This window comes from Mauremys mutica, chromosome 3 (genome assembly GCF_020497125.1).
Source record: "Mauremys mutica isolate MM-2020 ecotype Southern chromosome 3, ASM2049712v1, whole genome shotgun sequence".
NCBI lineage: Eukaryota > Metazoa > Chordata > Testudines > Geoemydidae > Mauremys > Mauremys mutica.
Window position 1 is genome coordinate 165,505,009 of NC_059074.1, and position 18,026 is coordinate 165,523,034.

Sequence of the window (18,026 nt, forward strand, 5' to 3'; positions counted from 1 at the left end):
GTAATAGCAAACAGTCATTGATACAATGCATCTAGAATGCTGTGCAAACATTAATTTTATGAGGCACGGGTGTGGGAGGAGTACAATTTTTTTTAACACCTTTATGGAAATTGTTTTAATAAATTGATTGTACAGGGTGCTTTGTAAAACAGATTGTTCACAGATGTTTATCTATAGAAATACTCATCACTTCTTATAAAATATAATTTTTATAAACATACCAAAATTGTCATTCTGATAACTTGTGCCCAGTTTCTCATATCAGATACTCATTGGTATTTTGTGAAGGATTAGCGCAACTTTTTTGGTACCCAGCAAAAGGCTCATTCAGAATTGACACAAACTTATCTGTATGAGCGTGGTGGTTTCAAAGTACTGGGGTACACTCTGTTGCAATGGCCTATTAAAAATTGCTGCTTTTATTTTCATAGGTTCCTAGGCCAGAAGGGACCATTGTGATCATCCGTTCTGATCTTTTATGTAACAAAAATCACAGAACCTTCTAGAAATAATTCCTAGAGCAGCTCTTTTAGAGAAACGTCCAATCTTGACTTGAAAATTTTAAATTATGTACAACAGTAATAATTCCCCATTTATGCATCATTAACATAGTTTGAACCCCAAATATTCATCATTGTAGCACAGACTGCTGTCGCTTGAGCTAAAAGGACTAACTCTTAGATAAAGAACCTACAATTTAATCAGGGCTTTAGTCAAAAAAGCCATAATACCTAGGTTTATAGCTGATAAGATTAATATCTGCATAACGTCATTGCTGCCATAAAAATTGCCATACCAGTAAAATGTAGATTACCTACTAGCAGTTTTTTGGTGCTAATACTCACTCTATGAGAAGTGATTGACACCTGTGTAAGGTAGTGAATGAAAATTACACTAGTCCACTATCCAGGCCTTGCTGTGTATTCAGTCTCAAACTGGCCTCTTGCTCTGGTGGTGCTTTTTTGGGACCATTCTAAGTCCAGTATCTCAAACTGTCAGGGATATGAATGTATGCCGTATACCTTGCAAAGACTGGGAATGTCAAATCTTTTTTCGAATGCTACATAACACAACACAGATCATGAAAGAGAGTATCTTGAAATTGCATTATTCTGATTCCTATCTTGCATCCCTACTTCAGATCAGACATGGCTGTTCCAGCTACTATCTTGAGGAAACGCAACTTGAGCATTGATCTCTAACTCTAGTCATTCAGGAAATACTGGTTGCTAACATTGACTGATTTGAAGGGCGAGGAGCAAGATGATGATCAGAGTCATTATGGCTTTTAAGTTTAGCTCTTCTGATGATGTGCAAGGGCTGTAAGCACTTTATTGGTCTGGATAGTGCTTTTTATAATCAATACTCTCTTCCAAGAACAGATGTGGGGCCACTTGTTAGAGAAATTAGATGACTTGTGACTATATATTTTGATTTCAAATGTTATACAGGGAAGCCGCCTTTGCAAAAATGTGATATGGACATTGGTAGAATAGCAAAATAGTTTTGTGTGTAACTGAAATTTTCAGTTCTGTCTGGCCTTTGAAATGTAGTGAATAAAAATATTCAAATACCACTTTTTTTTTATAAAGCAGAAATTGTTTCTTTTGTAAGTGCTCTCCACGCTTCACTCTGAGTAAAGATGTTTATTCCCAGGCTTGATCAAAATCTAAAAATAATATATATACATATTTTTTTAAATTGACCGATCAAATTAGGTTGAAAATGAAAAAAATGAAGGAGCAACGCTAAAAAGAGAAAACCAGAGCTTGATGGAATTGTGTGATAATCTTGAGAAAACAAAGCAGAAAATTTCACATGATCTTCAAGTAAAAGAATCACAAGTTAATTATCAAGTGGGACAACTAACTTCAAGCAAGAAACAAATTGAAAGGCTAGAACAGGAACTTAAACGGTGAGCCCTTACTGTTCTCCTTTAACTTAAGTATGGCTGTTCTCATTTAAATATTATTTTGCTTAGACATGTAAATGACTCTCAAATTATTGTCTTTGTCCCCTTTATCTTATTTTAATTTAACTGTATTCCATATTTTAAATAGAAGTTTGAGTTTGTGGCCAAAATTTTCAAACCTGGGTGCCTAAAACAAGGCTCTTAAGTCCCATGTTTAGGCCTCTAAATAAAGTGGTTTGATTATCTGACATAATGCACACCTGGAACTCCCACTAAGCCCAGTGGAATTCATAGGTACTCAGCACATTTGAATATTTGTCCTTTTCTTTGTTGGACAAAAAAGTTGTGTTTCAAACCTGTTAGCTTAACAGGATTGAAAAAATATGTATCTTTTGCCTGTCAAGATAAGAGCTTTTATATAAGTGCCTAAATATGGACTTAGAAGGCCCTTGCTTACACTTGAAACTTGTCTTGGCAAAATTCATCTTTCTTCTTCGAGTGCTTGTTCACGTCCATTCTACATTAGGTGTACACGCAACTCGTACACAAGCATCAGAAACTTTCCCTTAGCGGCTCCTGGCTGGGCCCCCACCAGAGTGGCGCCACTGCGCCGTGTATATATACCCCCGCTGACCCGATCCCCTCCAGTTCCTTCTTACTGCCCGTGGCGGTGTTAGAACAACCTCTTGCTCTCGTAGGAGAAGCAGTCCCGTAGCCTTAGAAGTACATAGCAGTTATCAGTTAGTTAGCATTTCATTGTTATTGGACACTAATAGATTAGGTGCTTGGAGGATTCCAGCACCCGCCACGGGGCATGCCACAGGCCCACGTGCCGCAAGCCTATGCCGGTTAGTGACCCCCACTACTCCTGTCCGTATTGCCTGGGGGAAGCTCACCAAAAGGCCTTTAAGCTGAGAACAAAGAAAGATACTTTGGCTAAAAGCAGTTGCTGATGGCTGCAGCCATTGGGCCCAGAACACCCAACACCGGCCCCAGCCTCCTCGGTGCAGAGTGCTCCAGAGTCGTTAAGAGACTCGGTACCAGGCAAGCACCATAAGCTGTCAGCCTCGGGACACCATAGTAGGCCCCGGCACCGCTCATCTTCCCCGGTGTGGCCCAAGACAAAATCAAAGGAGGGGCACGGACGCTCCCCGCAAAGGAGACCGGCGCCATATCAGGCCCCGGGTACTGGGAAGAGCAAGATGGACACTGCACTAAGTTTGGCACTGGTGGCACTGGTGCCATAAGTCCTACCGAGTCCAGCCAGAAGTGAACTCAGTGCGGATGAAGGGCTCAAGGGTGTAAAAGATGAGCCCTCCACACCTGACACCTTTGAGGATGCAAAAGACCTCATTGGATTGTTGAAGGCGAGCCCCCTGCTGGCCAGGGAGAAGCGTCCGGCACCCGGGCCCAGGGTGCTGTCGAAGGGAAAGCCAGCAATGGTGCGCCCCTCAAAGTCACCGTCCTGGTGTTGGTCCCAGTCAAGCTCAGTCAGTAAATTCCCAGTTACCCTTGACTCCAAGGGAAGTCTCGGTGCCAGAGGTGAGTCAACGTGTGGGTTTAGTGCAGGACACACGGCGCTTCCTGGCGCCCCCATCCTCTTTCCCCCCTCCCCTTTCAGGACCGGCACCAGGAGGAGACGAGCCAGGAATCGCTGAGGGCTCCCAGAAGGCACTGGTCCCGGTCTAGAGAGTAGCAGTACCGGTCCCACTCCTGATCAGCAAGAAGCCGATTGTCAGCTTTCTACCGACACAGATTGACGGCACCGCTGTGGCCTTTACGCTCGGCATCACCGGAGTCCGGCGCCAACTTGGGCCGATACAGCTACCCGCAATGGGCTCCAGACAGCAGGGATCAACAAACTGGGTGGTAATCACAATGGGGACTGCCAGGGCACTGGCCCTTCTGGACCCTTTGGGCCTACCACCAATGTCAAGGTTCTCCCTCCGGGGCCAGCTACTCAGTACAGTGGTCCTGGTCCCTGCACCAACGCCCTTCTGTAAGGGAAGCTACCGTGTCCAAGCTACCTGCAGCCTTGCCAAGCGAGGGACCGGATAGCCCGGCACCATGCCCGGTGCCACCCCATGGCCACCAGCCCCAGCTGGAACTCCTTCCCTTGAGGGAGGGGGACCAGGGTGACCAGCCGGAGGAAGCTGAGCAACTGCTAACTTCCTCTTCATCCCCGGATGAAGCGGTAGCAGGCACGGCGGTAACAGGACCTCCGCCAATAGACCATAAAGCCCACCAAGAGCTGCTACATAAGGTGGCCCATAACTTGGGGTTGCAAGCCGAGGAGACGGTTGAGCAGGAGGACCCCATGGTGGACATTCTGAGCCCAGAAGGTCCATCCAGAATAGCGCTCTCGCTCATTAAGACCATTCAGTCTAATTACTTGACTATATGGCAGATCCTGGCATCCAGCACACCAACAGCCAAGGGTGTGGAGCGCGGGTACTTTGTCCCATCGAAAGGATACAACTTATTATTCTGCCACCCAAGCCCATGTTCCCTGGTAGACTCAGCGGTAAACGAGAGAGCACCGTGGGCAACAGGCTCTGGCCCCCAAGGCCAAGGAGGCAAAATGCCTAGACCTGTTTGGCAGGAAGGGGTATTTGTCAGGAGGCCTTCACTTGAGGATTGTTAACCAGCAGCCGATCCTCAACAGGCATAACTTCAACTCCAGGGTGGCAGTGGGGAAGTTTAGGGACAACCTCTCACAGGGCTCCCACCAGGACTTCACGGCCCTAGTGGAGGAAGGCAAGTCTGTAGCGAAAACTTCCCTCCAAGCTTCCTTGGACTCAGCAGATGCGGCAGCCAGGACAGTCGCGTCTGGCGTGGTCATGCGGCGCTCAGCGTGGCTTCAGGAGTCAGGTCTCCTGCCAGAGGTCCAGAATTCGCTCCAGGACCTTCCCTTCAAAGGGTCTGGACTCTTTTCGGACCAGACGGACACAAAGCTGCACAGCCTCAAGAACTCTAGAGCTACACTCAAATCGCTGGGTATGCAAACCCTGGTGACTCAGAGGATGCCCTTTAAGCCACAACCTTCTCCCCAGCGCCAGTACCAGCCTCGTCCTCGACAGGAGCCTCACCGCAGGCGAGGCAGAGACAACAGGAGGCGGCACAATAACAATAACTCCAATAGGCCAAAGCCAAGGACAGCATAAATCTCAGCTGGGCTCTAAGCCAGGCTTTTGAAGGTGCACTCGAGGACGGTGTATCAGATCAACTACTGGATCCATCCCCTTGTTTCCTCAACTGCCTGTCCCGCTTGTCCCATGCGTGGTCCAGCATTATGTTGGACCGTTGGGTGTTACGCATGGTGCGAAGCGGGTATACTCTACAGTTTTTTCCTCCCTGCCTTCCCCATCCCTCTTCAGGGACCCATCTCATGAGTATCTCCTAGAAAAGGAGGTTCTCTCGCTCCTAGAGGCGGGGGCGGTACAGATAGTACCCTTAGACCTAAGGGGGAAAGGGTTCTACTCCTGCTATTTCCTCATCCCCAAGGCCAGAGGGGGCCTTAGTCCCATTCTAGACCTGCGCGGGCTCAACAAGTTCCCAGTCAAGGCCCGGTTCCGCATGGTCTCTCTGGGCACCATCATCCCTTCCTTGGATCCGGGAGACTGGTACGCTGCCCTCGACATGAAGGATGCGTATTTTCATATCACCATCCACCCAGCGCATTGCCGATTTCTGCGCTTCACCATGAACCAAGAACATTATCAGTTTGCTGTTTTACCGTTGCTGCAGCCCCACGGGTACGCACAAAATGCATGGCGGTGGTGCCGGCATTCTTGCGGAGGCAGAGGATTCGAGTTTACCCTTACCTCAACAACTGGCTCCCGGTGGGTCAGTCCGAAAAAGAGGTTCGGTCCCACATGCAGACAGCCCTGAGTCTATTCTGCATGCTCAGGCTCCTGGTCAACGTTCCCAAGTCCACTCTCGTGCCAATGCAGAGAGTGGAGTTCATAGGGGCGGTCCTGGACATGGTACAGGCAAGGGCGAGCCTTCCAGAATCACAATTCCGGGCCATCCAGCAAGCAGTGAACTCCCAGTATCAGTTCCCCACTACAACGGCCAGGTATTGCCTGCAGCTGCTAGGCCACGTGGCAGCTTGCACACATGTGGTCAAGCATGCCAGACTGAGAATCAGGACTCTACAGGCTTGGCTTGCCCATGTATACCACCAAGGCAGGGACCCCCTAGACTGGATAGTGACAGCCCTGGGGGACGTGCTGGACTCCCTGATGTGGTGGCAGTCCCAGACCGCGGTTTACGAAGGCATCCCCTTTGCCGCACAGCAGCCGGACTTGACGCTGGTAACAGATGCGTCAGACCTCGGATGGGGGGGGGGGCTCACCTAGGGGACCTCAGGACCTAGGGCATGTGGTTGGGGGGCAAAGCAAATCGCTCCATATCAACATGAAGGAGCTCAGGGTGGTTCGTTTAGCGTGCCAGACCTTTCACGCCACTCTGAGTGGTCACAGCATGACAGTTCTGACAGACAACATGACCGCCATGTTTTACATAAACAAGCAGGGCAGATCCCATTCCTCCCCGCTCTGCCACGAGGCTCTCCTCCTCTGGAACTTTTTGCATAGCTCACACCATTAATCTACAGGTGGTGTATCTCCTGGGGGACCAAAACAGGCTGGCGGACCACCTCAGCAGGTCTTACTGCATGCACGAGTGGACACTCAGAGCTAACATTGTGCTTTCGCTCTTCCAAAATTGGGGGTTTTCCCCGGGTGGACTTTTTCACCACCGAGGGCAACACCCAGTGCCCGCAATTCTGCTTGTTCCAGGGTCACAGCCTGGGCTCAATAGCCGATGCATTCGCGATCTCGTGGGGAAGGGAATTGAAATACGCCTTTCCCCCGATTCCCCTGGTGCACAAGGTACTGCTCAAGGTGTGCAGGGACAGGGCATTGATTATTCTCATTGCCCCGGCCTGGGCCTGCCAGCACTGATTCACCACACTTCTGGAGCTGTCAGTGGAGGCCCCAATAACCCTGCCCCTCATTACGGAGGGCAGCTTCTCCACCCTGACCTGCAATTGCTGCATCTGATGGCATGGAAGCTAGGTGGTTAAATGCTTTGGAGAGCCAGTGCTCCCTTCCTGTGCAGCAGGTTCTGCTTGGTAGTAGGAAGCCCTCTACCAAAGCGACTTACTTGGCTAAGTGGAAGAGGTTCTCGTGCTGGTGTGGGTCACAACAGGTGCAGCCGCACCAGGCCCCAGTGCTGGCCATTCTAGAATACCTACTGCACCTCAGGCAGCAAGGGCTGGCCCTGTCCTCTATCTCTGCCTTCCACCCAGGGTTTTCAGGCGGCTTGGTTTTCTACCACACCAATGGTGGGGCGATTCCTCAAAGGTCTGGAAAGGGTGTTCCGTTACTCACCCCCCGCCCCCCCAGTCCCTCCATGGAATCTCAGCGTAGTCCTTTCTGAGCTCATGGGGGGGGGGGCTGTTGGAGCCCCTGGCTACATTGCTTCCTCCTCCACCTTTCCTGGAAGGTGGCATTTCTGGTGACCATCAGCTCGACCAGAAGGGTATCTGAGCTGAGGGCTCTTACCTCGGAGCCGCCATACACTGTGTTTCACAAAGACAAGGTACAGCTCTGCCCACACCCTGAGTTCCTCCCAAAGGTAGTTTCACAATTCCATCTGGGTCAGGACATTTGTCTTGTCTGCCGGTGCTTTTTCCCAAACCCCATGCGGACCCAAGTCACCGTAGCCTGTGCACCCTAGATGTCCACCAAGCATTGACATTCTACTTGAAGCATACCAAGTCCTTTCGTAAATCTACGTAGCTGTTTGTGGCCGTAGCTGAGCAGATGCAAGGCCTTCCGGTGTCGTCGCAGTGAATCTTGTCTTGGATTACAGACTGCATTCGGGCGTGTTTATGACCTCGCTGGTGTGCTGACTCTGGCAGTCACAGCCCACTTGACCAGAACGCAGGCAGCTTCTGCGGCCTTCCTGGCACAGGTCCCGATCCAGGTCATCGGTGCACACCTTACAACCCACTACACGATCAACCAGCAGGCACGAGAGGTTGCGGCAGTTGGCAAGGCGGTCCTCCGATCGATTGTCTCGTGACTGCTACCCTCACAAAGTAAGCTTGTAATTCACCTAATGTGGAATAGACATAAACAAGCACTCAGAGAAAGAATGGTTACTTACCTTTTCGTGACTATTGTTCTTCGAGATGTGCTGTTCACGTCCATTCCACCACCCACTCTTCTACCCCTCTGTCGGAGTTGCCGGCAAAAAGGAACTGGAGGTGGTTGGGCCAGCGGGGGTATATATACACGGTGCAGTGGAACCACTCTGGCGGGGGCCCCGCTGGCCCGCCAGGAGCCGCTAAGGGAAAAAGTTTCCGACACTCGTGCACGCGGCGCACGCATTCCTAATATAGAATGGACAAGAACAACAGTTACAAAAAGATAAGTAACCGTTCTTTTTTTATAGCATAGCTTGGTGTGTGTCCACATTTAATTTTCTCTACTCCAACAAAGCCTTCTGATTTTTCCAGCATTAATTATTTCTCTTTTCAGAGTGACATAAGTCTCCTGCGAGTATAGTTCTCATGGATGCATATATACCAGTATAAGTAATCCCCCTAGCTTCAATCCCACAATAACTTTCCATTTCCGACTGATTGTGTGTCTGGTAGTACTCTTGAACTCCACTATCCAGGGTACAGAGACCTGGAAGTTGTCCTCACCTCGCTTTTAAATGTTTCTTCACAACATCTGTTCCTGTTCCCTGCTACATTTCAACTGAATATAGCTTCCTAGGTCTGTCTCACGTTACTGTCCACCACCCTCTTGGAATACTGTCTATTCCAAGAGGGTGGTGCTCAGTTTCTGTGCACTATGGGGGAAGGAGCATGTGCAGGCACAGCCACAGCACTCTTGATGGAACAAGAATATTTACAGCAATTTGGTGAAGGTTGTGGCAAAACTCAGCCTCCATGCAAAGGAAAAGGAGCTGAGGCAGTGGTACCAGAAGGTGAAGAACAGATGAATTTTGGAGCCACCTGCATGGCCTGTCTCGTAGTGAGCTGGGTACTATATTTCTGCAGGGACCCAACCTCCTCTCTGTAACCCTGTGGGCACTCTGCGTCCTGGTGACGGAAAGGAAATCCCTCCCCTGGAGTAATGGAGGAGCAAGAGGTATCAGGCCCTAACCAGGAAGGTGGGAACAAGGAGGGATACAGCAAGGTGTGTGACAGCCAGGAGCTGTTTCATACCTAGCCATGACATGCATCAATGTTTCCTGCTTGGGCAAAGGCAGATTGTGATAGGTGAAAGTGGTTAATATCCCATTAAATAAACTATTGTCTGCTGATATGCATTAATTTTTGGCAAATACATACTTGTGTGCTTACATTGTCTGTCTGGCAAGAGCTGACAGTGAGGTGGTGCTTTCCGTATATCCTCCGCATACCCCCCATTATGGCTGCAAACAGTCAGCCATTATTCCACATTCCCCACTTTGTCAGTTGCCCATAAGAGATGCTCTGGTGCAGGTTTTTACATTCTCAACCCTCCCACATTGAACTGCCCCTCACCTAGTTTCTATTTGAGCTGTACCCAAATCCAGATCTAGTGCCCACATTATAATCAAATCTTCCCCTCAAAAAGACAGACCAGCGTACAGTGTACTGAAAACGTCTCTTTAAAACAGGTTTTTTTACTGCAGAGGTTCTAACTGCATCACTAGTAGCACGAGGCAGAATTGTTTATAGCAAAGTCAAGGAGGCAGAATTGACAATGACTGGCTTCGTGAAGTTGATATCCTAGGAGTACAAGAACGTACAGAATCTATGTACACACGTGGTTCTCTAATAGCACTTTAAGGCCTTACATGTAGCTGGGCAAGGCACTATAACCCATGAATAGAAACGTAGTGCACTCTAGCCTTAGAAAATCGAGATAGCACTGCAATGGTACTGATCTGCTGGCAGTATCTACAGTGTGGAAAATCCTCCTGAAGTGCAAGTGCATACATACCACTTGGATCAGATAGACCTAGTACAAAGAGGAGACATGTTGAATTTTAAACATTTCAAGCAACCGTATGGTCAGAGACCAAGAAAGGAAGCAAGTAAACACACAGCAGTTGGTACGCCATCAGTTGGTGTCTTGTGGTACTTTGAGGTACAGACAGAGCAGCCTGTTAATTTTTACACACACAGCTTTCTGGGCACAATTTCACAGAAGACTTGCCCAAACATTATGTTGAAGATATGCTTTGCTCAGCCCACCGTGATATGGCACATCCCCATGCCACTTTGCCAGGACCTCTGAGGGGAATTATTGCAGAAAACAGCATGGCTGTATACTTCCATGAGCAGACCCAGGCCTCTTAAACAGCTCTTTCTTTGCCACTTTGGGATCAAGGAGCATGACTTCCTGAAATAAGTGCAGTTATCTTTATTGAATACTATCCTTTTTATATATAAGAATGAACCCCACACGCTCCCCAAGACATTGGGTTAAGAAACCCTGATCTACTCTCCATGTAAGGTCTAACATTCATTATTCCTTAGTAAGTTGGAGGCAATCCACATAGTTATGCTGTACAGGGTGGGAAAATCTGAGTAGCTGCAACAGTTATGTCAGGGAAGGCTGCCTCCCTTCCTCTCCTCCTAACAGTTCTCTATTTATCACTAAGCTTGAGAGTGAGGCTGTCCTCAAGATTGTCCCTAACACCTGCACAGCTGTCTGGTCACTGCCAGAGCCAAGAGGAAGTGCACAGAGGAGGACATGCTCTGTGATTCTGCGGGTCTAAAAGTGAAATACAAGGGCAATACGGCAGTGGTGTGAACAGCTGCTGAAGGAGGACAAAGATGCAAAAAGAAATGCTGCTGCTGATCCAGCTGCTCAAATAAATTGTTGACCAGGGAGCATTAAGGATCTTGCTGCATTAGTTCACCCACTCCAAAGCATGGATAAATACGGGGGTTTGACAGGAATCATAGACACCTCATCTCCTTGTGCCAGTTCCCGCTGTATTCTGCTTCCATGGACACCATGTGAGGGAACGAAGAACTTTGATTACACGTACAGTCATCTGTGATGCACCGATATCCAGTCTGCATGTTGTACTTGTACCTAGTCAAGGTATATAGCTAGTAAAGTCAATTATCAGTTATCTTTTTTTTTTGTATGTCTAGCATGGCGTGGTGGTAATAAAGTACATACTTGAAAGTTGGTGCAACTTTATTGTGACTTTTTGGTACTGCAGTGCTAGAAAATAATATAACTAGAAAGTCTTCCGTACTTCTGTAATATACATGCATTGACTTTTTTTTAGAAGTGCCTTTATTTAATCTACATATACGCCACCTGTACTACACTGATGGTCATAGAAACATTGACAGTCTTCCATACTTCAATAACAAATTCTTTAAAAGTCATGCATATCACAAAAACCACACCTGTTCTATTAATAGCTTAATAGAAACAGGGTTAGGCTATTACCTACTGTTGAAGTAAGCTTTTAAAGCTTCCTTTACCTGAACCGCGTTAGCAATGCAACGCTTAGCTAGCCTATTTTAGATCCAGCCCGTTCACCTCACTCATCCACCCTGGCAAGAGGGTCTCTCAGAGAGTGCTGCATGCTGTGCAGTGCATAAGAACTGAGAATGTTTTACTTGATATGGAGCTTTGGCATGAGACCCCCTCCACCTATCTTGTTGTCTTCCAGCTCTGCCCACTTCACATTCCTTCTTCAGCAGCACAGATAAGAGTCAGATCTTTCCTTGTTTCTGTCTAGCTTGATAGTATGTGGTTTCTTAAGCCAGAGAATTAAGGGTTGGCAGTTTCCATAAACTGATTGGCATGGAAATGTCATTAATTCCAGTTGGTTGGAGTGGGGAGTCTGCTTTCAATATATCATAAAACACAGTGTTTCTAAAACCATGGGTGTCCTGAATTTCTTTGAACCAGCCAGTATTTGTCAGTAGCGTGATCCTTATCCTCTACCAAGGCCTGCATAAACTTTGAAGGTTTTGTTGTTTATATGCTTATACGCTGGGCAGGGAGAGCACACAATGGGGATATTTCCCACCTATAACCCCAGCACATTTAGGGAAACCCAGCTTATTGAATCCATTTATTCTTTTTTTGAGCCTAACTACCCTGTACAGCAGAGTATGCTTTATTGTCTTGCATACCCTCTGTGATGAGTGTCCTTCCCATTGATTTTTTTTCTAAAAACCAAATTGATTACCCCACTAATCGATTGCAAACTGGTGATGTCAGATTCCATAGGGCAGTCACCATTTGTTTCCCCACTGTATGGGTAACTCTCCCTTTGCTGTTCCTGTGCTGGGGGAGTGGGCCGAGCTGAGCATGCAACTCTAGGAATGAACTTCTGCATCTAAAAGTATTAGAACCACTGATTGGCACACCACCCACTAGACAGGCTCAAAACTGCCACTCCACCAAATATGGTTGTTCCATGAATAGCTATAACGGTGTAGTCTCTGCATTTATTTTCCAGTTATCCTCAGTTGACTCTTTGAATGCTGAGTCTTTGGAAATATAGCACTAGAATGCTTAGCCAGAGTGCAGCATGTTTTTGCTAATACAACTCAATGCTATGTAGACATGCCAGCGGAAGTGGCAGAGCGTAAAATGCACTTTACCAAAATAGTTTTGGCAGTGTCACCATGACAACAGGATTTTTACCACTGCAACTTTTTAGAGAGACAGGCTTGAAAATGTTCACCTAACACTAACTTTATCACTTATTAATAGAATATAATGAGTTTGGAGGTTATATAACCCTTAGGGGTATTGCTGTGAATATAGCAGTAGCTTCATAAAATGGAATATTAATAAAATTTAATTATGAACATTTGGAGAATCTGCCTATGTACAGTTTACAAATTGTTTGATATTGGGGACCGTATGTCAGACTTCAAACTCCATTTTGAATGTGGGTCTTTTAGCCTCTGTTTTTTTACCTCCATCTTGGACTAAAATTCCAAGTGGTGAGGGCCTGGGGCTATCAATGATAGGCTGTGAAACTTTGATGATCATTTAAATGGAGCACCCTGGGACAAAGCAAGGGCTACCATCCAGGCTAAACTAGTTTCTCAACATCTGAATTCTAGGAGTGATGGTAACTAAGCAACAGAATCTGTGGTCAGGTACTTTCATTAGCTGATGAGGCTGATTGGAAGTCACCTGACAAAGGGGGGGAAGGAGGTAATAAAAGAGGGTCTCTAAACCTGGGGGAAGGGAGCAAGGAGAGAAAAGACCACAGATATTCCATGATTCAGGGGTGAAACCATGTGCAGGAGGGTAGAGAGAGAGAGAGGAAGAATCCTGAACTAGAGGACTCTGATTTCAGTCCAAAGAATGGTCTAAGGATGTTGAGGAAATTGAGGCAGGGAATTGTGTATAGGGTTATTTTTTTGTCCAGATATGTATACTTGTGCTTGCTAATAGAGTATGTTTTTTTGGGAACCCTTGTAAAGTCTGTGTTCGACTACCACAGAGGTTCTCAAACTATTGTAGTGGTAACCCCTTTCACACAGCAAGCCTCTGAGTGCAACCCGCCCCCCAAATTAAAAACATTTAATATATTTAACACCATTATAAATGCTGGAGGCAAAGCGGGGTTTGTGGTGGAGGCTGACAGCTCGCACCCGTAATAACCTCGCAGCCCCCTGAGGAGTCCTGACCCCCAGTTTGAGAACCCCTGAACTACCACATCACTGAAGCGGTGAACTGTGTACCCAGAGTGCCCACAATATTAGAGCTCTGGGAAAAGGGTGTGTTTAAGTCTGCAGGGTCAGTACTGGCCTGGGTGCCTAAGACAGCTAGGTTGTGTGGTCCCATTTCTGTCGAGTGGAACTGAGAGCCTGTGCCCTGGAAATGTACCAGAGAAGCCAAGGGAAAAGACAGTTGCAGCAGCCTATTCAGGCCAAGGGAAGCTTAAGAGCACAAATCAAGTATATTGGGACCCAAACACAGCAGTCTTGCGAATGTCCAGCAGAGGGAGTTTTTTATTAGAACTGACCCATCTTGTTATCATCATTGTAATTGCTTTTCATCCATGTGTTCTTTTTGTGTATAATTCTTTTAGTTTTGAGTCATCTGAAATATTAAGCCTTGAGTGTATATAACACAATTGTCTCTTTCATATAAGAGAAAATTTAAATAACCAAATATCATTAGAAGTGAAAGTACAGATTCCAATATTTATTTGAAGGTGTCATAATCTAGAATTGATATATAAACAATATTTTTAGTGATATCTTTATTGTACCAAATTTTGTATTCCTTGAATAACCAAAATTGCCATTCAATGTGTATTTTGGGCTCTTAATGTGTGATTGGGCCCTGTTTCTTTCTGTAACTAATACCTTGCACTTCTAATTCTCTTTTAAACAGGTACAAATCTGAACTTGAGAGAAGTCAGCAAACATTGATTACAGGAGACTTATCACTCAGTAGTACCCCACAGAAGAACTTTACTGCTCCTTTAACACCAAATCAAAATCACAATGGTAATTTTTTCCCCTTTGTCTAATAGGCAATTGAATAAAATGTAAATTCCTTTGAAAGTACATGTCATTCCAGAAGCATAAAAGAAAACAAAAGGTGAATGAAGAAAACAGCTGACCGTGTGATTCTCTTATAATCTGTTAGTCTATAATTTTCCAGTATTTGAAAATTAATTCTCATGAGTCAGTGTGTAAGAATTTAAGTGACCATGCTTTGAGAGACCAAGAATATGCTTTGTCTTGCTTCAGGGAAGGATACAAATGCAGACACTAATATGGACATAATATATGTATATCCTAACTAATTATGTTCTATAATAAAATATTCAGGTGAGGTTTTCATTAAAAATAATTGAAATTCAGTTTTGATGGCTGGTGAATCAAGGACTTGAGGGATTTATTAGTAAGTGCTCAGATTTCAAAATGCTTACCAGTGACAATGTACCATCACACAATTTGCTTGAGTTTAAGGTTGTGAAATTCAGAATCTACATAAGAACGGCCGTACCGGGTCAGACCAAAGGTCCATCTAGCCCAGTATCTATCTACCAACAGTGGCCAATGCCAGGTGCCCCAGAGGGAGTGAACCTAAGAGGCAATGATTAAGTGATTTCTCTCCTGCCATCCATCTCCATCCTCTGACAAACAGAGGCCAGGGACACCATTTCTTACCAATCCTGGATAATAGCCATTTATGGACCTAACCACCATGAATTTATCCATTCTCTTTTAAACACTGTTATAGTCCTAGCCTGCACAACCTCCTCAGGTAAGGAGTTCCACAAGTTGAAAGTGCGCTGCGTGAAGAAGAACTTCCTTTTATTTGTTTTAAACCTGCTGCCTGTTAATTTCATTTGATGACCCCTAGTTCTTGTATTATGGGAATAAGTAAATAACTTTTCCTTATCCTTTCTCAACATCACTCATGATTTTATATACCTCTATCATATCCCCCCCTTAATCTCCTCTTTTCCAAGCTGAAGAGTCCTAGCCTCTTTAATCTTTCCTCGTATGGGACCCTCTCTGAACCCCTAATCATTTTAGTTGCCTTTTCTTAACCTTTTCTAGTGCCGGTATATCTTTTTTTGAGGCGAGGAGACCACATCTGTACACAGTATTTGAGATGTGGGCGTACCATGGATTTATATAAGGGCAATAAGATATTCTCAGTCTTATTCTCCATTCCCTTTTTAATGATTCCTAACATCCTGTTTGTTTTTTGACCGCCTCTGCACACTGTGTGGACATCTTCAGAGAACTGTCCACAATGACTCCAAGATCTTTTTCCTGACTCTTTGTAGCTAAATTAGCTTACATCCTATTGTATGTATAGTTGGGGTTATTTTTTCCAATGTGCATTACTTTACATTTATCCACATTAAATTTCATTTGCCATTTTATTGCCCAATCACTTAGTTTTATGAGATCTTTTTGAAGTTCTTCACAGTCTGCTTTGGTCTTAACTGTCTTGAGCAGTTTGGTATCATCTGCAAACTTTGCCACCTCACTGTTTATTCCTTTCTCCAGATCATTTATGAATAAATTGAATAGGATTGGTCCTAGGATTGACCCTTGGGGTACACCACTAGTTACCCCTCTCCATTCTGAGAATTTACCATTAATTCCTGCCCTTTGTTCCCTGTCCTTTATCCAGTTCTCAATCCATGAAAGGACCTTCCCTTTTATCCCATGACAGCTTAATTTACGTAAGAGCCTTTGGTGAGGGACCTTGTCAAGGGCTTTCTGGAAATCTAAGTACACTATGTCCACCGGATCCCCTTTGTCCACATGTTTGTTGACCCCTTCAAAGAACTCTAATAGATTAGTAAGACACGATTTCCCTTAACAGAAACCATGTTGACTGTTGCCCAACCATTTATGTTCTTCTAGGTGTCTGACAATTTTATTCTTAACTATTGTTTCGACTAATTTGCCCGGTACCGACGTTAGACTTACCGGTCTGTAATTGCCGGGATCACCGCTAGAATCCTTTTTAAATATTGGCGTTACATTAGCTAACTTCCAGTCTTTGGATACCGAAGCCAATTTAAAGGACAGGTTACAAATGTTAGTTAATAGTTCCGCAACTTCACATTTGAGTTCTTTCAGAACTCCTGGGTGAATGTCATCTGGTCCCGGTGACTTGTTAATGTTGAGTTTATCAATTAATTCCAAAACCTCTTCTAGTGACACTTTAAACTGTGACAGTTCCTCAGATTTGTCACCTACAAAAGCCAGCTCAGGTTTGGGAATCTCCCTAACATCCTCAGCCGTGAAGACTGAAGCAAAGAATCCATTTAGTTTCTCCACAATGACTTTATCATCTTTAAGTGCTCCTTTTGTATCTCGATCATCAAGGGGCCCCACTGGTTGTTTAGCAGGCTTCCTGCTTCTGATGTACTTAAACATTTTGTTATTACCTTTGGAGTAAAAAATACAAAATGGGTATAAAATGTATTTTGTATACAAAAGAGAAAATTTTCATGGACACTAAAACAAGGTATTGCCAAAAACTTCAATTTGGCAACCTGCCTAACAAGTTTGAGATCAATTCTTGTTCTCCTTTGAAAGCTGAGATTTCAGATGCTTTCCAAAAATGCAAAACATTCTGGCTATGGTGTTGCTTGGGAAAGTGGGTGCTACAGTTAGGTAGGAATGAAAGTGGAGAGAAGCAACTTGTGACTTTAGGCTGAGATTTTCAAATGTGTGGTGATTCCCATTAGCAAGAAGTTAGGTGTCCAGCTCCCACTGATTTTTCTTTTGAAGCTCCTTTGAATATCTGAATCTCAAAGCCTGATATTTTAGTCATGCTGCAAATGAATGTTAATGCCAGGGGAACAATGGGAAAAAAAATCTTCATTCAGGCAATATTACAATATACATTTGTACCCCTGGTATTTGTCCCTCAGTCTAGTGGTTGCATTTTCATTGTGGCACTGAGTTCCAGATCTCAGTTTTCTGTCCCTGAACTATTCAGTTTTAATGGTTTTAGAAGAACTTCCCTTGAGTTGTTGTCTTTTATATATCACTAGAGATTAATGAGATTGTTGCTTTTACCACCCGTGTCTAATATTAGGCATAAGAAATGGAATAGGGAAGCTATTGTGTATGAAATGAGCCAGATTAGCAAATATTTATTGTCAATTTGTAGATTCTAAATTTGAAGAACTCCAAGAAAAATACAATAAAGAAGTTGAAGAAAGAAAAAGGCTGGAGGCAGAACTGAGAAATATCCAGGTTAAAGTAAGTATAAATTTGAAATGGGGTATATAGTATCTCAGCATTGTAATCTCATTTAATGTGTGAAATGGAGAAAGGTGCAGTTCTTCAAAATTAGCCATATGATTTTTCAGGGAAACAGGTAATATTAAATTTGCTCACTGTTCATGCCATTGAAATTAAAGTGTAGATTTAAGAAGAGTAAGCAGTGGGTATGGTTAATTTCCTGACAGCATTTTTGAAAAGTTAGTATACACAAAAAGGACTTTTTAAACATATTGTTTTCATGTAAATAATCACACATGACTGAGAATTTCTCAATACGCACAGTTATAAAGAGGGATAGAATTTATGGGGAATGTATATGTTTTT

The 18,026-nt window shown here is 44.9% G+C and overlaps 1 protein-coding gene across 1 annotated transcript in view; it reads left to right on the plus strand.

Moving 5' to 3' along the window:
* CENPF (centromere protein F) overlaps positions 1–18,026 on the plus strand; it is a 77,605-nt gene that overhangs the window by 2,581 nt on the left and 56,998 nt on the right. The window contains exons 3-5 of the mRNA XM_045011610.1: positions 1,719–1,915; positions 14,323–14,438; positions 17,587–17,678. Coding sequence (XP_044867545.1) covers positions 1,719–1,915; positions 14,323–14,438; positions 17,587–17,678 — 405 coding nt within the window. The remainder of the gene's footprint in view (positions 1–1,718; positions 1,916–14,322; positions 14,439–17,586; positions 17,679–18,026) is intronic.